General features: G+C 33.7%; 2 protein-coding genes and 1 long non-coding RNA gene across 8 annotated transcripts in view; 1 reads left to right on the top strand and 2 right to left on the bottom strand.

Moving 5' to 3' along the window:
- The window catches only part of LOC138696946 (uncharacterized), a 122,077-nt gene extending 113,860 nt beyond the window's left edge, over positions 1-8,217 (bottom strand). The window contains exon 1 of the long non-coding RNA XR_011331499.1: positions 8,080-8,217. This is a non-coding gene — a long non-coding RNA (uncharacterized lncRNA). The remainder of the gene's footprint in view (positions 1-8,079) is intronic.
- Roc2 (Regulator of cullins 2) overlaps positions 1-16,969 on the bottom strand; it is a 298,758-nt gene that overhangs the window by 227,401 nt on the left and 54,388 nt on the right. The gene's annotated exons all lie outside the window — the stretch shown is intronic.
- LOC138696944 (facilitated trehalose transporter Tret1-like) overlaps positions 1-16,969 on the top strand; it is a 119,732-nt gene that overhangs the window by 61,845 nt on the left and 40,918 nt on the right. The window contains exon 1 of one of the 6 annotated variants that reach the window (XM_069822460.1): positions 6,622-7,039. The exons of the other annotated variants lie outside the window; for them this stretch is intronic. Coding sequence (XP_069678561.1) covers positions 6,983-7,039 — 57 coding nt within the window. The 5' untranslated portion in view covers positions 6,622-6,982. Of the gene's footprint in view, positions 1-6,621; positions 7,040-16,969 lie in introns of those variants that run through there. 6 annotated transcript variants of the gene reach the window in all.

Raw genomic sequence — 16,969 nt, 5'->3', positions numbered from 1 at the left:
TATGTCTAAAAACAGGGTACAAGTTCAAATCTCCATTATAAAAGTCTACAAGCAGGATAGAAGCTCATAATCTTCATCATAGCAGTCTAAAAGCAGGATGCAATCTTAAAATCTCCATTGTTGAAGTCTACAAAAAGAATATAAGGCCAAAATCTCCGTTATACAAGTCTAAAAGCAGGATACACGCTCAAAATTGTCATTAATGAAGTACATTCTGAACTTGGATGTAAGTTCAAAATCTTCATTACACAAGCCTACATGCAAGATATTAACTTGGAATCTTCATGTTCCAAGCCTAACAGCAGGACAGAGATCCATAATCTCCATGACAGAAGTCTCAAAGCAAGGTTTTACATGAAATGTCAAATTATAGACATTAAAAATATAGAAAAATAGAAAGCAGATATTCTTAATGCTACTCCATATGTTTGTAATAACCTAGAAATTGATTTTACTACATCATCTCGAAGTTTGAAGATATCCTATTGAATGAAGATGATGTTTGATGCTTCAAAAATGATATCTGTCCAGGCACAGAGGATATTCGAGGACAAATGAACTGAATGTAAAGTTTTATAATGCTGGGACATGTGAACAAAACGCACATTACTGCGGTATTTAGAAATTGTGGGTTATACACACGCCATCTTGCTCATACACCTCACAGGGCCTGAAAATGATATATGTAAAACTGGAACCGGTTGCACGGGAAAAGGTCGTACAAATTGGAATAGCCCTACCGTCACAGAAAATATATATCACACCTCGTTGCGTGTTTTACTATTGACATGCCTACTGCAGTGATGGGAATGTTATGTTTCATAATCGCCTTGTCAACACCTCGAGCTTCCAATTCATATCTCGATACATTCACTGAACAAGTTTCAAGTTTTTTTTTCGCTCCAAAACGGTTGATATTTAGCATTTTCGAAGAAGCAAATTATATTACATTTCATGTTTAACCTGGTTTTCATGAACATTCATTGAAATATTATAAATAGTATTATATCATGATTTAGATGGTTTAATCTTCAAAACCGGAAACTTCACGACTGTCAGAGTATACATTTAAAATGTCTGACAATATTTGAACTACTTCCAGTTGCATTAATTTGTATATAAAATCCAAACTCCTATTCCATATATCAAAATTTCGTGGTATGTAATATTATGGATATTTGCTGCTAATATTTTCTTTTTATATTTGTGCAATTCAATTCTGCAGTTTGGCATAGATACCAGAAATCTGCTCCGAAAATATATCTGTCAAACACGTGAAACTAGATGTATATTCAACTTATTTATTTTGCACTTTCTATACCAACACATGATGGACTGATACCAAACAAGTTGGTACGTTTCAATATTGTATTAATTAGATGGAATAGGTCTATGTTTAACATTTTCTCATTTATATTATAGGTCTATTACTAACTTGAACTCTGAGTGTGTGTTCAGAAACGCATTCCAGAAATTCTTATTTCTATCATTTCCTCCGTTCATTGTCCAGGTCTCAGATCATCCGTTACGAGTGGAGAAATCAATTTTTAATATCAGCACTATGTCTTTTCTTATACATATTACTTCTTAACGATCATTGAATACTTTGAAATGTTGGCAACACTTGAATTAAATCTTTTGTCATTTCTTTATTGTGTATCTATAACAATTTTCAATCTTACTTGGTGTTTACCGCAGAAAGCCAAGACATTTCGATTATCTATATTTTCTAAATGATAACTTTTTTAAAAATAAGATTTACATAATAAATTTTTTTCTCCACACATAGCCAGCTATTGCTTCTATTTTTGATGCACAAATTTTCGTTTGAATAATTTAATTCAGGTTGTGTTGCTCTTTTTAATTCATTAGCAACAAAAATTTCATTATCGTTATCAGCAAATAAATTTATTTAACAACAAATTTCAGCTTATGCCAATTTTATTTCATTATCACTAATGCCATTCTTGTAATATCTTAGAGAACTAAGTACTAATGATAGATATGAGATATATGTATAAAATATAAAACTATTGCAGAAAATAATTCACAAATACATTTATTACATTGCATGTGCCAAATTTAGTCAAGGTCGATGGGCTCATATGTAAGTACTGTACACACATGACTAGCAATTTATACGATTTAATTGATATTTTCTATGGTATGATACAGATTAGACCTGCTGAGGAGGCAATTCAACGTACAATTATGCTACTGTCAGGGGTTCATTGTACTATAATATAAAATCTGACATGGGTAGGAAATTTGCCTGTAGCCCTCTATCTAGAAAATGTTTATTTGAAGTGCTGCAAATACAGCCTAAACCGTAAGCAATGCCATTAATTTCAAGGATTTATTTTTTTACATATTTCAAACAAAAAAGTTTAATAGAGTTTTCCTAGTTTCTTTCGCTTCCTTTCAGAGATAAAAATTGTTTTACATGAAACATTTCACAGCGTGTTTTGAGAAAGCTATTGATTTAATTTCCAATATGCTCAGTCAATTTGAAAGAGCACTACATTGTGATAGCTGATTGAAAGAATTTTAGTTTTGTCTTTTAGTTGTGCAGAAATTTGATGCTAACAAATGTAACTTTTCGTTCTGAAAAGTGATTTTTAAAAGTTACATTTGTTCGGATCACATTTCTGCACATTTAAAAGACAAAACTAAAATTCTTTCAATCATTTATCATGATAATACACTGATCTCTTAAATTGACTGAGTATATTGGGAATTAAATCAATGACGTTCCCATGCTATGAAAAGTTCCACATAACATTTTTTTTTCTCGAAAAGGAAGCAAAAAAGGAGCAAAATTGTATTAATTTTTGTTGTTTGAAATATCTCAAAGAATAACCCTCTGAAATTAGTTACATTACTTACGGTTCACATGGAAGACCAGCTTCAGTTTACTTTCGAATAAAGCCATGTCATGGGCTTTAAAATGGACTATCCTCGACAGGATTTGAATCAGCGATCCTCCGGCTCGACGGCAATCTCAGACCAACAGAACGATTTATATTTTATAAACCGGGCTAGTGAAGTTGTGTAGCCTACTTGTATGATGTACAGATGTCAATCACTTTTAACTCTTTCAACATCAGCAATAACATTTCCTGAAGTCATTTCTGAGTTCGGAAGATCCTGACACGGCTGAATTCTAGGGAACGCAAGCTTTTTGTACGTGTTGTACATTGGATACGAAACTATTACGTCGGTACGATTACACAGCGTTTAACTGCAAGTGTACTTAACTTGCTACGTCAGTATGTTATTCTAAAGATTTACTGGGTAAAAGGTAAAATACGTAATTAGTCAAACAGTGATACCGCTTACGGTTGAAACTTGTCTTGCATGAAATTCTTAAATTATTGCTAATAAAACACAAAATAAATATAAGAAAATACGAGGTTATTCTCTCACAATACCAGCAATACTTGTATGTGTAATTACTGAGGGACATTATAATTTAAAATGTTGCTTTTTTTCGGATGACAGACATCCACGTAGACAAAGTGTTATGAAACTTCAAATATATCATAATGCTCAATTTTTACAGGATACCAGTGCCGAAATGTTGAACTTAAGTACAGATATATTCATATAGACAACGAACGTTCGTTTTGGTCCTGAAAGTTGAATCCTAGGTGCCTAAAATATGACTAATTCTTGCATAGTTTAGAATCTATAAAATTAAAAGGAGGTTAGATGTGTTAGGAAAATACTTCCAAATTAGAACAAGTAGCACTCATTCAAATCTTACTAAGATGAGCGTCACAAAGATGATACATACTTTCTCACTACAAGCTTAATGCCTTTCGCAATAACTCATTTCTGTTATCAAGTTGCGAATGATAATCCATTTACAGTTTATTTTCTTAAGTGGGAAGTAACATTTTATTATATTTCAACATCATTTTACTCAGAATCTGTAGGTCATCTGGAAATAAAAACTGGCACGTTTAATATTCACTACCTGTACACCACTAAACAATTTGTTTTTGAAAACGTACTATATTTTAATTTATGAAAATTTGTAGAATATTTTGTTCAGCCACACATTTTACATGGTAACTCGAAGAAAGTATTTGGTATATTTTAATGAAGTTTTGCATGAATGTAATGTTCTTCCACGTGAAGAACATAAATTAAAATATTTAATAAATAATAATAATAATAATAATAATAATAATAATAATAATAATAATACATTTATTGAACACTTCTTACAAATTCAAAATTATCAATTTATAATTAACTCACTACCGAAAATATCTCAAAGCAATAATTACATGAAAATTTAAATATCTAAGCGATTTATCACGCATTTTCAATTTTAACTTTCGTAGCTTTGTGTGAAATTTACTAAAACAATTTGCGTACAACGCGGGTTTCGAACAAAGGCGCTCTTCTGATTAAAATTTTGAAATACGGGGAACTGAATATTTAATTAACAGCAAGAGTGCAAGAAAAGACTTTGCGTTAGTCAGAGATACAAAATAATAATCCATAAACTGTTATATAAATGTTTCTCCTGTAGCTCTTCTGTCAGATGAACATACTCCTACTTTACTGATAATAGGTAAAAAGCTGAAATGGGATGGATATCTTATCAGGGATGACATAACATATTGAATCTTTGGTAACTAATCTTTACACGAACAATGTATGACGCCCATCACGTTAGTGCGAGATATGCTCCACGAAAGGCAATATATTATTATTATTATTATTATTATTATTATTATTATTATTATTATTATTATTATTGCTGACTTTACTTAGTATATTTTTCAATGATTATACACTATCAAATTTTCATCAAATTCAACGTTTCACAAGACTTTTCAAGACTTGCCAGTATTTCGACATTTATTGTCAAATCACTGACAATACTTTAAAAGTATTTTATTGTCTTCAAAGTAAATAAAATATGTTCTAATTGATCAAAGACTTATCAATTCTTTGAAGGAATTGAACAATGACCGAGAAAAGTTGTTTGCGAGTTCTACTCTTTCAGGGGCGAGCTAAAGTTTCTCTGTATATTTTATAATTTATGTTACAATTATTAGCAAAATAATAAATATATAAAATAAAAATGAGTATGAAAAAACTACAAGGCACATGTCTCGGGTTAAGTGGCAGTACATGTATTTTTTTATGAAGAAGATTTTTCCCTATAACCTAGGCAAATACTAATCGTACATGTTTTGTTTTAAAACAATATACAATCGTGATATTTTTTTCGTTTTAGGTACCGTACAATTAAGTGATAAAATACTGTTTTATGGTCTAGTTACACTGCAAAAAATGTATTTATGTTGTAGGTCTACATAGGTTATAATGAATTTGAAGCACGTTTCAAAATTTTGTCAAATCTTTAGCAATATGAAACAGTCTCTGACAAATACTTTTGAATACTGATCAATCTTTGACAAGTTCTCTTGTTAAGTATTGAATTGAAAGAAAAATCTGATCGCGTATAAGTAATTTACAATACATTTTTATATTTTCAGATATGCCTAGTAATATAATAAAATAAGTAGATATAAATTTCAATCATAAGACAGATATGTCTTATGATTGAAAAAAAAAGAGAGAAAAAAAAAAAGGCGTATAAGTAGGTTATGTTAGCTAAAATACCGATATCCAATAACACTGCTGTGGAATACTTATCAGCGAATTTTTATTGCTATGGTAACAAGGAAAAGAAAGACAATTGCTAGAGTTAAACTCATCACGTAGAAGAAACGTAGTCGCAAGTGCTCTAGTTCTGGTTTTTAATGCCTTGAGATCCCATATGCCCCGAGATCTCCTATATATAGACAATAGCTGAATCAAGAGAATTAATAAAAGGCAAAATAAAGGAATTTAGTTACCGATTGGCAGGCGTTCGAGGGGGCGTGGAAATAAAATAAAATACACAATTTTGTGGAGCAGCCATACTTCATAATACTTTCAGTTTTAATTTGTAATGTATTACTGATACTTTCGTGGAATATGGCCCTGGTCTTACTTCCCTCCTGAAGAAAGTCATGTTAATAATTTAATTGTTCTGAAAGTCCATCAACCTCGGCGGTGTCTGAACCTTGGATCAAACGACAACCACTGTACTTATGTTAGTGTCAATACAATGAAAGAGTTATTGAATTAAGTACAGCGATGTAATTGGGCACAGAAACCTTGCAGATATAAGTAGCTGTTTGGTAAACCTGACCTGACCACAGAGTCAGCAAAATATACTGGAGTTATATAGGCTATATATAGGCTACCTTTGTTGTAGCGGAACCAGTCACGAAACTGGAACATGTTTCTCGAAACTTCTAATACGTTTCCTTCGACAACAAACAAAACAAATCCAACAGCGCACTGATTTAGTGGGTCTCTTCCATACCTTTTCATCCTTCATTCTTTTCTTTATTCTTTCCCTCAGCTTTCCCCTCTTTCTTTCTCTCGTGTTTGATTAGAGATGTTTGAACTATGCCTAGCCAGCCCCTCCACTTACGTCAGCATTTCTCCTACTCTACCCCCACCATCGGGAGACGAGCCCCCAGGATGCCGGTAACTTATAAAAGTAGACTTTGCTACCTGATTCAAATCATTGAATAAAAACGTCACGTTCGATAACATTTAGCTCTATAATATAATTTCGAATACATTGACGATTTCAGTGATAGTGTATATTATTATACATTTTTATAAACTTTAATTTTCCCGCGTAATTGTCTTAGTGAGAGAAATTTCCGATTCGTTTTGAGCGCCCATTTTGAATGACGTGTAATACGAATTAGTTTGACATTGTAAACAAACATAAAATCGTACCACGTGTCTTAAAAAAAAACTTTTGAGCTCAAATCTCTGAGAACTGTCACCAACGTGTTACGCGTTACAGTGGACTGACAGAAGTGCCAACTGAACTGCCTGTGGTTGTGCGAGAACTGATTCAGTGTTTTTGAACTTTGTCACAAAATCTGCAACAATGAAGTGGTTCGTGGGTCAAACCCGTACACCCGCATTGATGATTCCAAAATGTATGGTGAGTACGATAGAAGCTAAAATATTTTTGCTTACATTCAAATATACTTCAACTGATGATATATTCTGCATGTCACATTTTTTCCCTCCCACTTAATTAACAGTAAATATTATTGTTAAAGCATACATTGGGCATTTTCTACATGTCCTGAACATGAATAAAACGATCACTTCCGCATGAATCTTAAAAAGAATGTATTCTCCAACTTGCATGCATTAGATATGTCAATTTTATTATGCTTAATTTCGATGGGCCAGTTCAAAAGGCAAACAACTCAATATTTAAAGCTTTGAGAAAACTGAATTTTAAAGTTTCATCTTGCTATGAAAAATTAAATTAACAGACTCAAATTAGAAACTTATAGTAGGGGAGAGTCGGGTAGTATCGGACATCGGGTAATATCGGACAGTGAGTTTCTTTCATCTACCATACGATGATAATACCTGATTGACGTGGTTACGTTTCTGTGATGTCGCATAGAGAAACGTAACCATGTCATTCAGGTACTACCATATGGTGGTAGATGAAAGAAACGCACTGTCCGATACTACCCGATGTCCGATACTACCCGACTCTCCCCTATACATAAAATATAATTTACAGAATTTGGATTAATTTCGACGATCCTTTGATTTTTCACAATACAAAGCTTTAAAATTAAGGTTTCCCAAAACTTTAAATTTTGAGTCATTTACCTTTTGAATTGGGCCGTCCAATTTTGTTGTGCTTAATGCATATATTCACTGATCAGGGTAATTAATAAAAAATATAAGTACAAAAACACACCACTCGAATAATTTAAGTTACAGCAATGTATTTGTTTAAGTTTTCAACCCCATATCTGTTAAAGTCCATGGTGAAAACTTCAAAGTAAATTGTTATCAATATTATGTTACGACAGTCAATTCCACACGGAATAGATCACTTTTTAAAAGATGTATTTCCACATTAAAGAATCCTGTATATTGTTACGATGTTTTCACATCCACACGCTACTAAATTACTAAGTTACTTTAATGTTATGAAAATGTAGGACTTACTATAGTAATATTTTTATACAGAAATTATTATCCACTGAAGCGAATTTAAATTCACTGCTAAGCGAAAAGAAGTTTGTAACAGATTTGTAAACGATTATGTCACCTCTGTCTGGAGGTGATAGCGGTGAACATAGGGACTACAACAAGGCACAATCTATGCACTGAAAGTAGTTCCTGGCGCAGCTCCTAGATAGCAGAAGCTTGCGCAGAGGATGTAGAATTGTAGAGAAACTTAGTAACCAGTAATACGTTGTGTTAGCTGACCACTGCGATTGACGATATATACATAATATAATTATATACATTTATCTATTTATTTATTTACATCAACGCTTCACTCAAAGATATAAAATCTACTATTTGAAACAACGTTACAATAGAGATTGTCCTTAATGCCAGCGAGATCCAACAACTAGTTACACGATCAATTTAATTTTAGATGATGTCGGAAGATAACGATGATAGTTCTTCATAATTTTTACTTCTAAAATGAACAGCTTTGTTATAAATTGTTTTCGTGGTCAATATTTGTCAAGCTGAACTTCAAATTCCTCGGTACTATGGCGCTAGTGTTGAGTCTTGTACAGACATTTACATGTCCACCATTTTGTCATGTTTAGTAAACATGGCGTCGATATTAGCATCTACTCACAATACGAATTTTCGAATATCTCAATGTTTTTGCAATAAAATGTCTGAATATATCGCGTTTTTGGAAACTAGTTCACAGTATAAGAGAAATGTGTTTCTGAACACACTTCCATCACTATACCATGCTTAATAAACACGACATTATTACATCCGATATTAGCATGAACTAGTTCAACGAAATTACATATAAGTGGAGAACGCACTGTAGTTTTTAGAAACTTGGCAACTATGCAACATACACTCGTTTCTGAAATATTGATCGAAATTCTTCAAATTAAGCATTTATTTATTTATTTATTCTGGTGTAGTTAAGGCCATCAGGCCTTCTCTTCCACAACACTAGGAATACAAATGCAATAATAGAAATAAACAGAAAAAAATACACTAGGTTATATACAAAATAAAGCTACACAAGAAATAAAGAGAGAGAGAAAGAAAAAAACACTATAAACAAAGTAAAGCCACACAAAAATATACACAGGTTGCAGTCACACAAACTTTAAATGATTAATTAATTGTATCCTAACTAACATAAACAAGAAACTTGCAAGAAAACAAACAATATTTAGTATTTAGAACCGTTTAGACATTGTGCAAAAGATAGCCTTTTTGGTTTTGTGTGAATCAAGTTCGATCCTAGATTTGCTTGACGTAAGGTTGTACGTTATAAGTCTGTTGTTGGATTGTGTACCAAATTTTGCATCGCCCACTGTTACAGGAACGTTAATTTTTCAGAAAAAAAAACATAAGCCTACTCTTTTGACTCCACATCTGTCAGATCATTATTTTAACACAAATCAATGTGTACATAAAAAGGTGTGAGGATCGTATACAAGACATGGATACAAAATAAAGCATACAGTATACTTATGCACTTGACTATCGCTTCGAACTGTAATTCTCGAGTCGCACTATTCTGCATTTACGAAGTAGCTCACGGCGCAAGGTTGTCTTCACTGCCGACTGTACCTTACACTTTTATTACCGAAGTGACCTTCCTTTACGATTAATGAACCATAACACACACGTTTTATGGTTCATCAACCGCAAACAAACCAAACTTATAGCAGATCAAGAAACTTTTTCTGTACCTAGACCTACATTTAATATCAATTTTTATTCGGAGAATCAAAAGCTTTACAAATTACACAATTGAGAGGAATATACAGTGTGTAACAAAAAAGTATGTCAAAACTTTACGGAAATATTTCTCACATGTAGAGAATAAAAATATGTTATACAAACATGGGTCCGGAAACGCTTTATTTCCGTGTTACAGCTCATTTTCTACAACTTTGCGTACATATCATGGAAAACTATGCGTTAAAAGAGGTGTTCAAAATCAATCCGCCGTCGCATTGCATCCGGAAACGCTGCAGAATGTCTATTGTTTTACAGCCTTCCTCAATACAGATGCGAAGTGTCTCTACATGTTGCACCTGGGTTTCATGAACAAGAGCTTTGAAATGCTCCCATAAGTAAAAGTCTAGTGAGTTTAAGTCCGGAGAGCGGGGAGGCCAAGGAATTGGTCCACCCTTCCTATCCACCTCTCACGGAACCTCTCATTTAGCAACCGACGTAGTCAAGCAATGAAGTAAGTCACACGACCTTTGTACGTACAGTTGCAAATCAACACCGGTGGTGAACCTAAGAATTACGTCACGATCCCAGTAACACTAATCAGACGTAAACACTACTACAGTCAGATTACAAGCTGTTTGTAAACAAGTTCTTGTTTGCAAACTGGGGGAGGACTAGTTATAGAAAATGAGCTCTACCATGGAAGAAAATATACATTAATCGACTATTTAACGACGTTGTATCAATTCTGCGGTTATTTAGTATGGAACTCATAAAGCCTCGGAAAAAGCCTGTAATCAGCCTAAGCGGGATTAGAAGTCAAAGTCTCGGACCATGAGTCATGTTTGCTACCCCTAAACCACTCCAGTGACCGGTGGGATTTCCTATCATATAGTCAGCAAGATATGCATATGGAAAAGACATAAATGTCTACTTTACCAGGAAACGAACCCGGAACCATTTCAGTCGCGACGGAGAAGTGAAAATATAAATACATGTTTGAAAATACTGATATCGGGTTTCAAGTCGCCCAAACATCTGCAGCAGGATTTATCTGCTACCCTTGTTGTCCCTCACGTCAACATTCAGATGAATCAATACTTGAGATAGGTCTTCCGTCCGGTCTTGTGTCTAAGAGTTCACGGCCAATGACATTCAAGGGCGTAGACTCTTTAAGATGGGAAATTTCCACCTGTTCAGACATCACGATCAACATCAAGAATGTATTATATGCTAAATTTCATTGCAATCTGTACACATTTCAACTACACAGTGGTACTTCTACCAGTTACTTACTTACTTACTTATTGGCTTTTAAGGAACCCGGAGGTTCATTGCCGCCCTCACATAAGCCCGCCATCCCTCCCTATCCTGAGCAAGATTAATCCATTCTTTATCATCATATCCCACCTTCCTCAAATCCATTTTAATATTATCCTCCCATCTACGTCTCGGCTTTCCCTAGAGGTCTTTTTCCCTCCGGCCTTCCAACTAACACTCTATATGCATTTCTGGATTCGCCCATACGTGCTACATGCCCTGCCCATCTCAAACGTCTAGATTTAATGTTGAAGGTGAAGAATACAATGCGTGCAGCTCTGCGTTGTGTAACTTTCTCCATTCTCCTGTAACTTCATCCCTCTTAGCCCCAAATATTTTCCTAAGCACCTTATTCTCAAACACCCTTAATATCTGTTCCTCTCTCAAAGTAACAGTCCAAGTTTCACAGTCATACAGAACAACCGGTAATATAACTGTTTTATAAATTCTAACTTTCAGATTTTTTGACAGCAGACTAGAGGACAAAAACTTCTCAACCGAATAATAACAGGCATTTCCCATATTTATTCTGCGTTTAATTTCCTCCCGAGTGTCATTTATATTTGTTACTTTGCTCCAAGATATTTTAATTTTTCCACCTCTTCGAAGGATAAATCTCCAACTTTTATAGTTCCATTTCGTACAATATTCTGGTCACGAGACATAATCATACACTTTGTCTTTTCGGGATTTACTTCCAACCCTATCGCTTTACTTGCTTCCAGTAAAATTCCCGTATTTTCCCTAATCGTTCGTGGATTTTCTCCTAACATATTCACGTCATCCGCATAGACAATCAGCTGATGTAACTCGTTCAATTCCAAACCCTCTCTGTTATCCTGGACTTTCCTAATGGCATATTCTAGAGCGAAGTTAAAAAGTAAAGGTTAGTAGAAAATATTTAGCTTTATTTACTCTAAAGTGAACGAATGTAGTTTTCTAGGATAATTTTCTTTCGTTAATTTAAAATTCATATAGAAGTCTATTAACTGGTGCTGAAACGTCACAATCAACAAGCAGTGCTAAACATATATTACTTAAATCATTGTGTGATAATGCATGATGACCTTCGACGTGAACTCGATACAATAGCAACAACACGCCCGACTGCTGTGTGAAGTATGAACGAATCGCATATAAATGCGAGATATTTACATAACAGAAGCGTGTGAAGCATGGATTATCATGTTCGAGATTCACACGCGGGAAGAAGTGCATATCCCGTCTTGACCAGCCTAAACAATCCCGCCTGCTGTGCCGAGGAACTGGCTCCCACCAGTTCGAAACCTGACAACTGACCAAATCAAATGCAATTAAGTTACAGGCGACAACAGGAAAACGCTCCCCCCGCTGACATAATCTTCTAGTAAACAGATGAAGAGTGCCTAGGTAAATTAAAAATCTACCCTCCACATCCAAAACGGTCTGTTTACTACTTTATTACATTGCAATTAACAATAGAAATTCGTGCACGAAAGCTATATTTTCTAATTAAATAAACCAGATGACGGTATAACTTTTCATAGCCTCCCAAATTATACGAATAATATGGCGAGTCCTTGGCATCAACCCCTTTGATTAGATTACCCCCTTTGATTTGATTACCTGGTTGGGTTTTTCCGAGGTTTTCCCCAAACCAAAAGGCAAATGCCGGGTAATATTTTGGCGAATCCTCGGACCTCACCTCATCTCACTACATCTCGCCAAAATATTGTAAAAAATTGCACAAAATTGTAAAAATTGTAGAAAATAACTAAATTGTAAAACCATAAAAATTTGTAGAAATTGTAATTGTAAAATTGTAAAATTTTGACTTGTTCCACATCTTAAAGCTTCATTGCTCATGTAAGATCTATGGAATAAAATGAATGAATGAATGAACACAAACAAACAAGGAAATCCTGGACAAACGAAAAACACTAAATTAATTAATTAATTATTCGTAAAACCTGTGAAGTTAATAAAACCCACACCATGTATAAAGAACGGAATATGGTATACAGGTTCAACCATAATAATGAAATTAATTTCAGAGGTTTATTCTCTGAATTATTTCCAACAAAAAAGTTTAATACAATTTTGCTTGTGTTTGCTTCCTTTCCGAGATAAATGAATGGGTTATTTATGAAAGGGCCTAAGTCATTATTTTGTGAAAATGAGTTTGTAATGTAATAACTGCTCTTTGGGTGTAGATACATCGATTTAGATATGAAGAGGACTAAGTTTCACACTCTATATGCTTTGTAGAATTTATGATACAATTTTTATTTCAGCCTTAATTTCAAAATTTGGGCTTATAAGCAGTTTTTCTTTAATTGCCCTTTCATAAATAACCCATTCAAATATTGTTTTACACGAAACATCTGATAGCGTGTTTTGGGAAAGTTATTAATTTAATTCCCAATATGTTCAGTCAATTTAAGACTGCAGTGCATTATGATAATAAATGATTGAAAGAATTTTAGTTTTGTCGTTTGAATATGCAGAAATTTGACCTGAATAATAATGTAACATTTTAAAATTCCTTTCCACAACGAGAAGTCAAATTTGTTCGGAACAAATTCCTGAACATTTAAAGGAAAAAACTAAAATTCTGTCAATAAATTATTACCATAATACACCGCTGTCTAAAACTGACTGAGCGTATTGGGAATTAAATCAATGCCTTTCTCAAAACACGCTATGAAATGTTTTCTATAAAATAATTTTTATATCGAAAAGTAAGCAAAACGAGCAAATATGTATTAAACTTTTTTGTTTAAAATATCTCGAAGAATAACCCCCTGAAATTAATACATTACTTACGGTTCACTCTATATATTTCCTAACATACATTCTAAGTGTGAGGCAGATAAATTTATATTCTTGACCAAACGTTCCACAAACCAAGAAGGCACAACTGTCCGTTATCTTGAGGAGGTCAATAACCACGAAATGAAACTTTTCCATAGACGAACTTGAAAAGGTTGTGTTAGAATAAAGAATAATATTAAAACTGAAGGTTGCTATGGAAATTATGCATGCAGTACGAAATGAAGATGGTGGAATTCTGATTTAGTATAAAAAGTATGGCATTAAACTATCCATGACATCGCTGTAATGGGCATGATGATGTGAAAACGTTGAAAAATATAAACACGCTCCTTGTATTCTTTGTACAGCTCAGCGGTTCAGTATTGTATATAAAGAAAACACAGCCGTTACAAAACGCCCACTGACAGATCACATGGAGTTCCTGTGATCAGCAGTATAAAAGCTACATTTTAATGTTGCTACCAAAGAATCGCATATATTATCACTGAACTTTCTGTTTCTTCGGTCATTTGAACTCTAGCAGCTAACAAGTGGTATATCTCGTTTCTTTCACCAGAACACTGGGAGTCACCAACGCTGGTGCATCCACAGATCACTTCCAAGTGACCCTGGAGTTCTTGATGTTATATTTTTCAGCACAGACCGCGGAATATCATGCGAATAAAGTACCGCAGCCTTTTCATAAATCTGATTTCCAGTAAACATCCAAAGAGAGAGAGACACTAATTTTTAAAATGTATTATGTGACGTAAGTTAACATGTGAAGATCAGTCTTACAGTAGAAATCTAGTCCACGTGACCGTTAATCGAGTGTCACGGAGAAATCAAATCACGTGCAGGAAAATGGGTGGTACTCGGAATTAGGAATCCCATCAAAGAAAATGATGATAAAATTGCAAAATGCGTCGCAGGCTGTAAAACACATGACGTCACAGCGACAGTGGGTGATTCTGCGTGGTCTTATTTCACTTATGTTGTTACAACATCTCTGTGCAGAAAGGGTACAAGTTTCCGTACACTTGCTCCACTTTTATGCATATATAAACAAAAATGTGACACCGAAACGCACAGCGTGTGAATAGAAGATAACCGTGTGCAACAGGTTCAGATATCAGGATAGCAAATTATTTTCAACTAGATAAAAATATCAGAATAACTCCCCAATTAGGAAAAATGTTTCACAGCAGAGTAAATCTCTAATTCAAATATGGTTATTTATGCGTCAGAATAAATCCCCAATTGAAGAAAGCTCAAATATCAGAACAAATCGACAATTAAGTTCATTTCCAATTAGGAGCAGACAATTTGTTTGTCGGAATAAAAGCTGAATCAAAAAAGGGCTAAGAAAAAATAAATCTATGTAGGTAACAAGAAAACCGGCGGGAAAAAGACCTTTGGGGAGGCTGAGACGTAGATGGGAAGATAATATTAAAATGGATTTGAGAGAGGTGGGATATGATGGTAGAGACTGGATTAATCTTGCTCAGGATAGGGATCAATGGCGGGCTTATGTGAGGGCGGCAATGAACCTCCGGGTTCCTTAAAAGCCAATAAGTAAGTAAGTAAGTAAGTAAGTTAGTAAGTAAATAAGTAATGTAACAACAAAGTTTATATAGGCTATCAAAACAAATCGACAATTAAAAAGTTCATTTACAATTATGAGTAAACAATTTGCTTATTGAAAATAAGTAGAATTAAAAAAAAAATGAGTTTAATTCATCCATAGTGTTCTGGCTGAGGGCAGGTTTTTCACTGTAAACCCGAGTTTCTCCAAGCCCAAAAATGAGTTAAGAAACAAATCTACAAATAAGCAAAAACATCAGAATAAGTCGAAAAATGTCATTATATCAGAATAAATTTCCAGTTGAAGAAAGTTTATATATCAAAACAAATCGACAATTAAGAAATTCATTTACAATTATGAGTAAACAATTTGTTTATTGAAAATAAGTAGAATTTAAAAAAATGAGTTTAATTCATTCATAGTATTCTGGCTAAGGGCAGGTTTTTCACTGTAAACCCAAGTTTCTCCAAACCCAAAAATAAGTTAAGAAACGAATCTACAAATAAGCAAAAACATCAGAATAAGTCTCCAATTAAGAAAAATGTTATTATATCAGAATGAATCTCAAATTCAAATATTGCAATTCATATGTCAGAATAAATTCCCAATTGAAGAAAGTTTATATATCAAAAACAAATCGACAATTAAGGAGTTCATTTTCAAATAGAAGCAGGCAATTTGCTTATCAAAATAATGAAAGTCGAATTTAAACCATGAGCTAAGAAACAAATAAATCTACAATTTGGTAAAAATGTCAGAATTCCCCAATTACGAAAAATGCTTTATATCAGAGTAAATCTCCAATTGAAGAAAGTTTATATATCAGAAAGAAAAAAAGGCAATTAAGAAGTTATTTTCCAACTAGAAGTACACAATCTGGTTATCAGAATAAAGGTCGAATTAAAAAGTGATTTGAAAGTAAACTTCCAATTAAAAAAAAACAGGCACGTCTCCAAGAAAGAAAACACCGTTCATATATAACGAATCTCATATTAACAAATTAAAATTTAAAATCTAACACAGTTTTCCGTTTTAAACAAATGCTATCATTTTTTCGTCTCCAAATATGAGTAACCTTTTATCCTAAAATTCACAAACCGTCTATCGCCGTGCTGATTCGGCAACTTCATCAGCACTTGTGTGTAGCGGAACATCATAAAGAGATGGGCGTTGAAAATTGGCCGGCGACCTTCTTTTGAGAGTCGTTCATACAAGACAAAGCATTTGAAGAGATGATTCCAAATAATATTTAATTCAATATCTGCATTCAAATACCAGAAAATACACTACTGGAGCAAAGAGAGTTTAAATGTAGAGGCCAGCAATTGATTTAGAAATAGTTACAAAGTCTGCAAACAGTACGGTCCTGAGATGAGTACATTGGCCCTTGTTGCATTGATATCCCCCATGGAGAAGACGTACAAAGATCACTACTCCCTCGTGAGAAGCTATTCTAAAATA

This window comes from Periplaneta americana, chromosome 3 (assembly GCF_040183065.1).
Source record: "Periplaneta americana isolate PAMFEO1 chromosome 3, P.americana_PAMFEO1_priV1, whole genome shotgun sequence".
NCBI lineage: Eukaryota > Metazoa > Arthropoda > Insecta > Blattodea > Blattidae > Periplaneta > Periplaneta americana.
The sequence above is the reverse complement of the archived record's forward strand: the minus strand, read 5'-3'. Positions and strand labels throughout refer to the sequence as shown.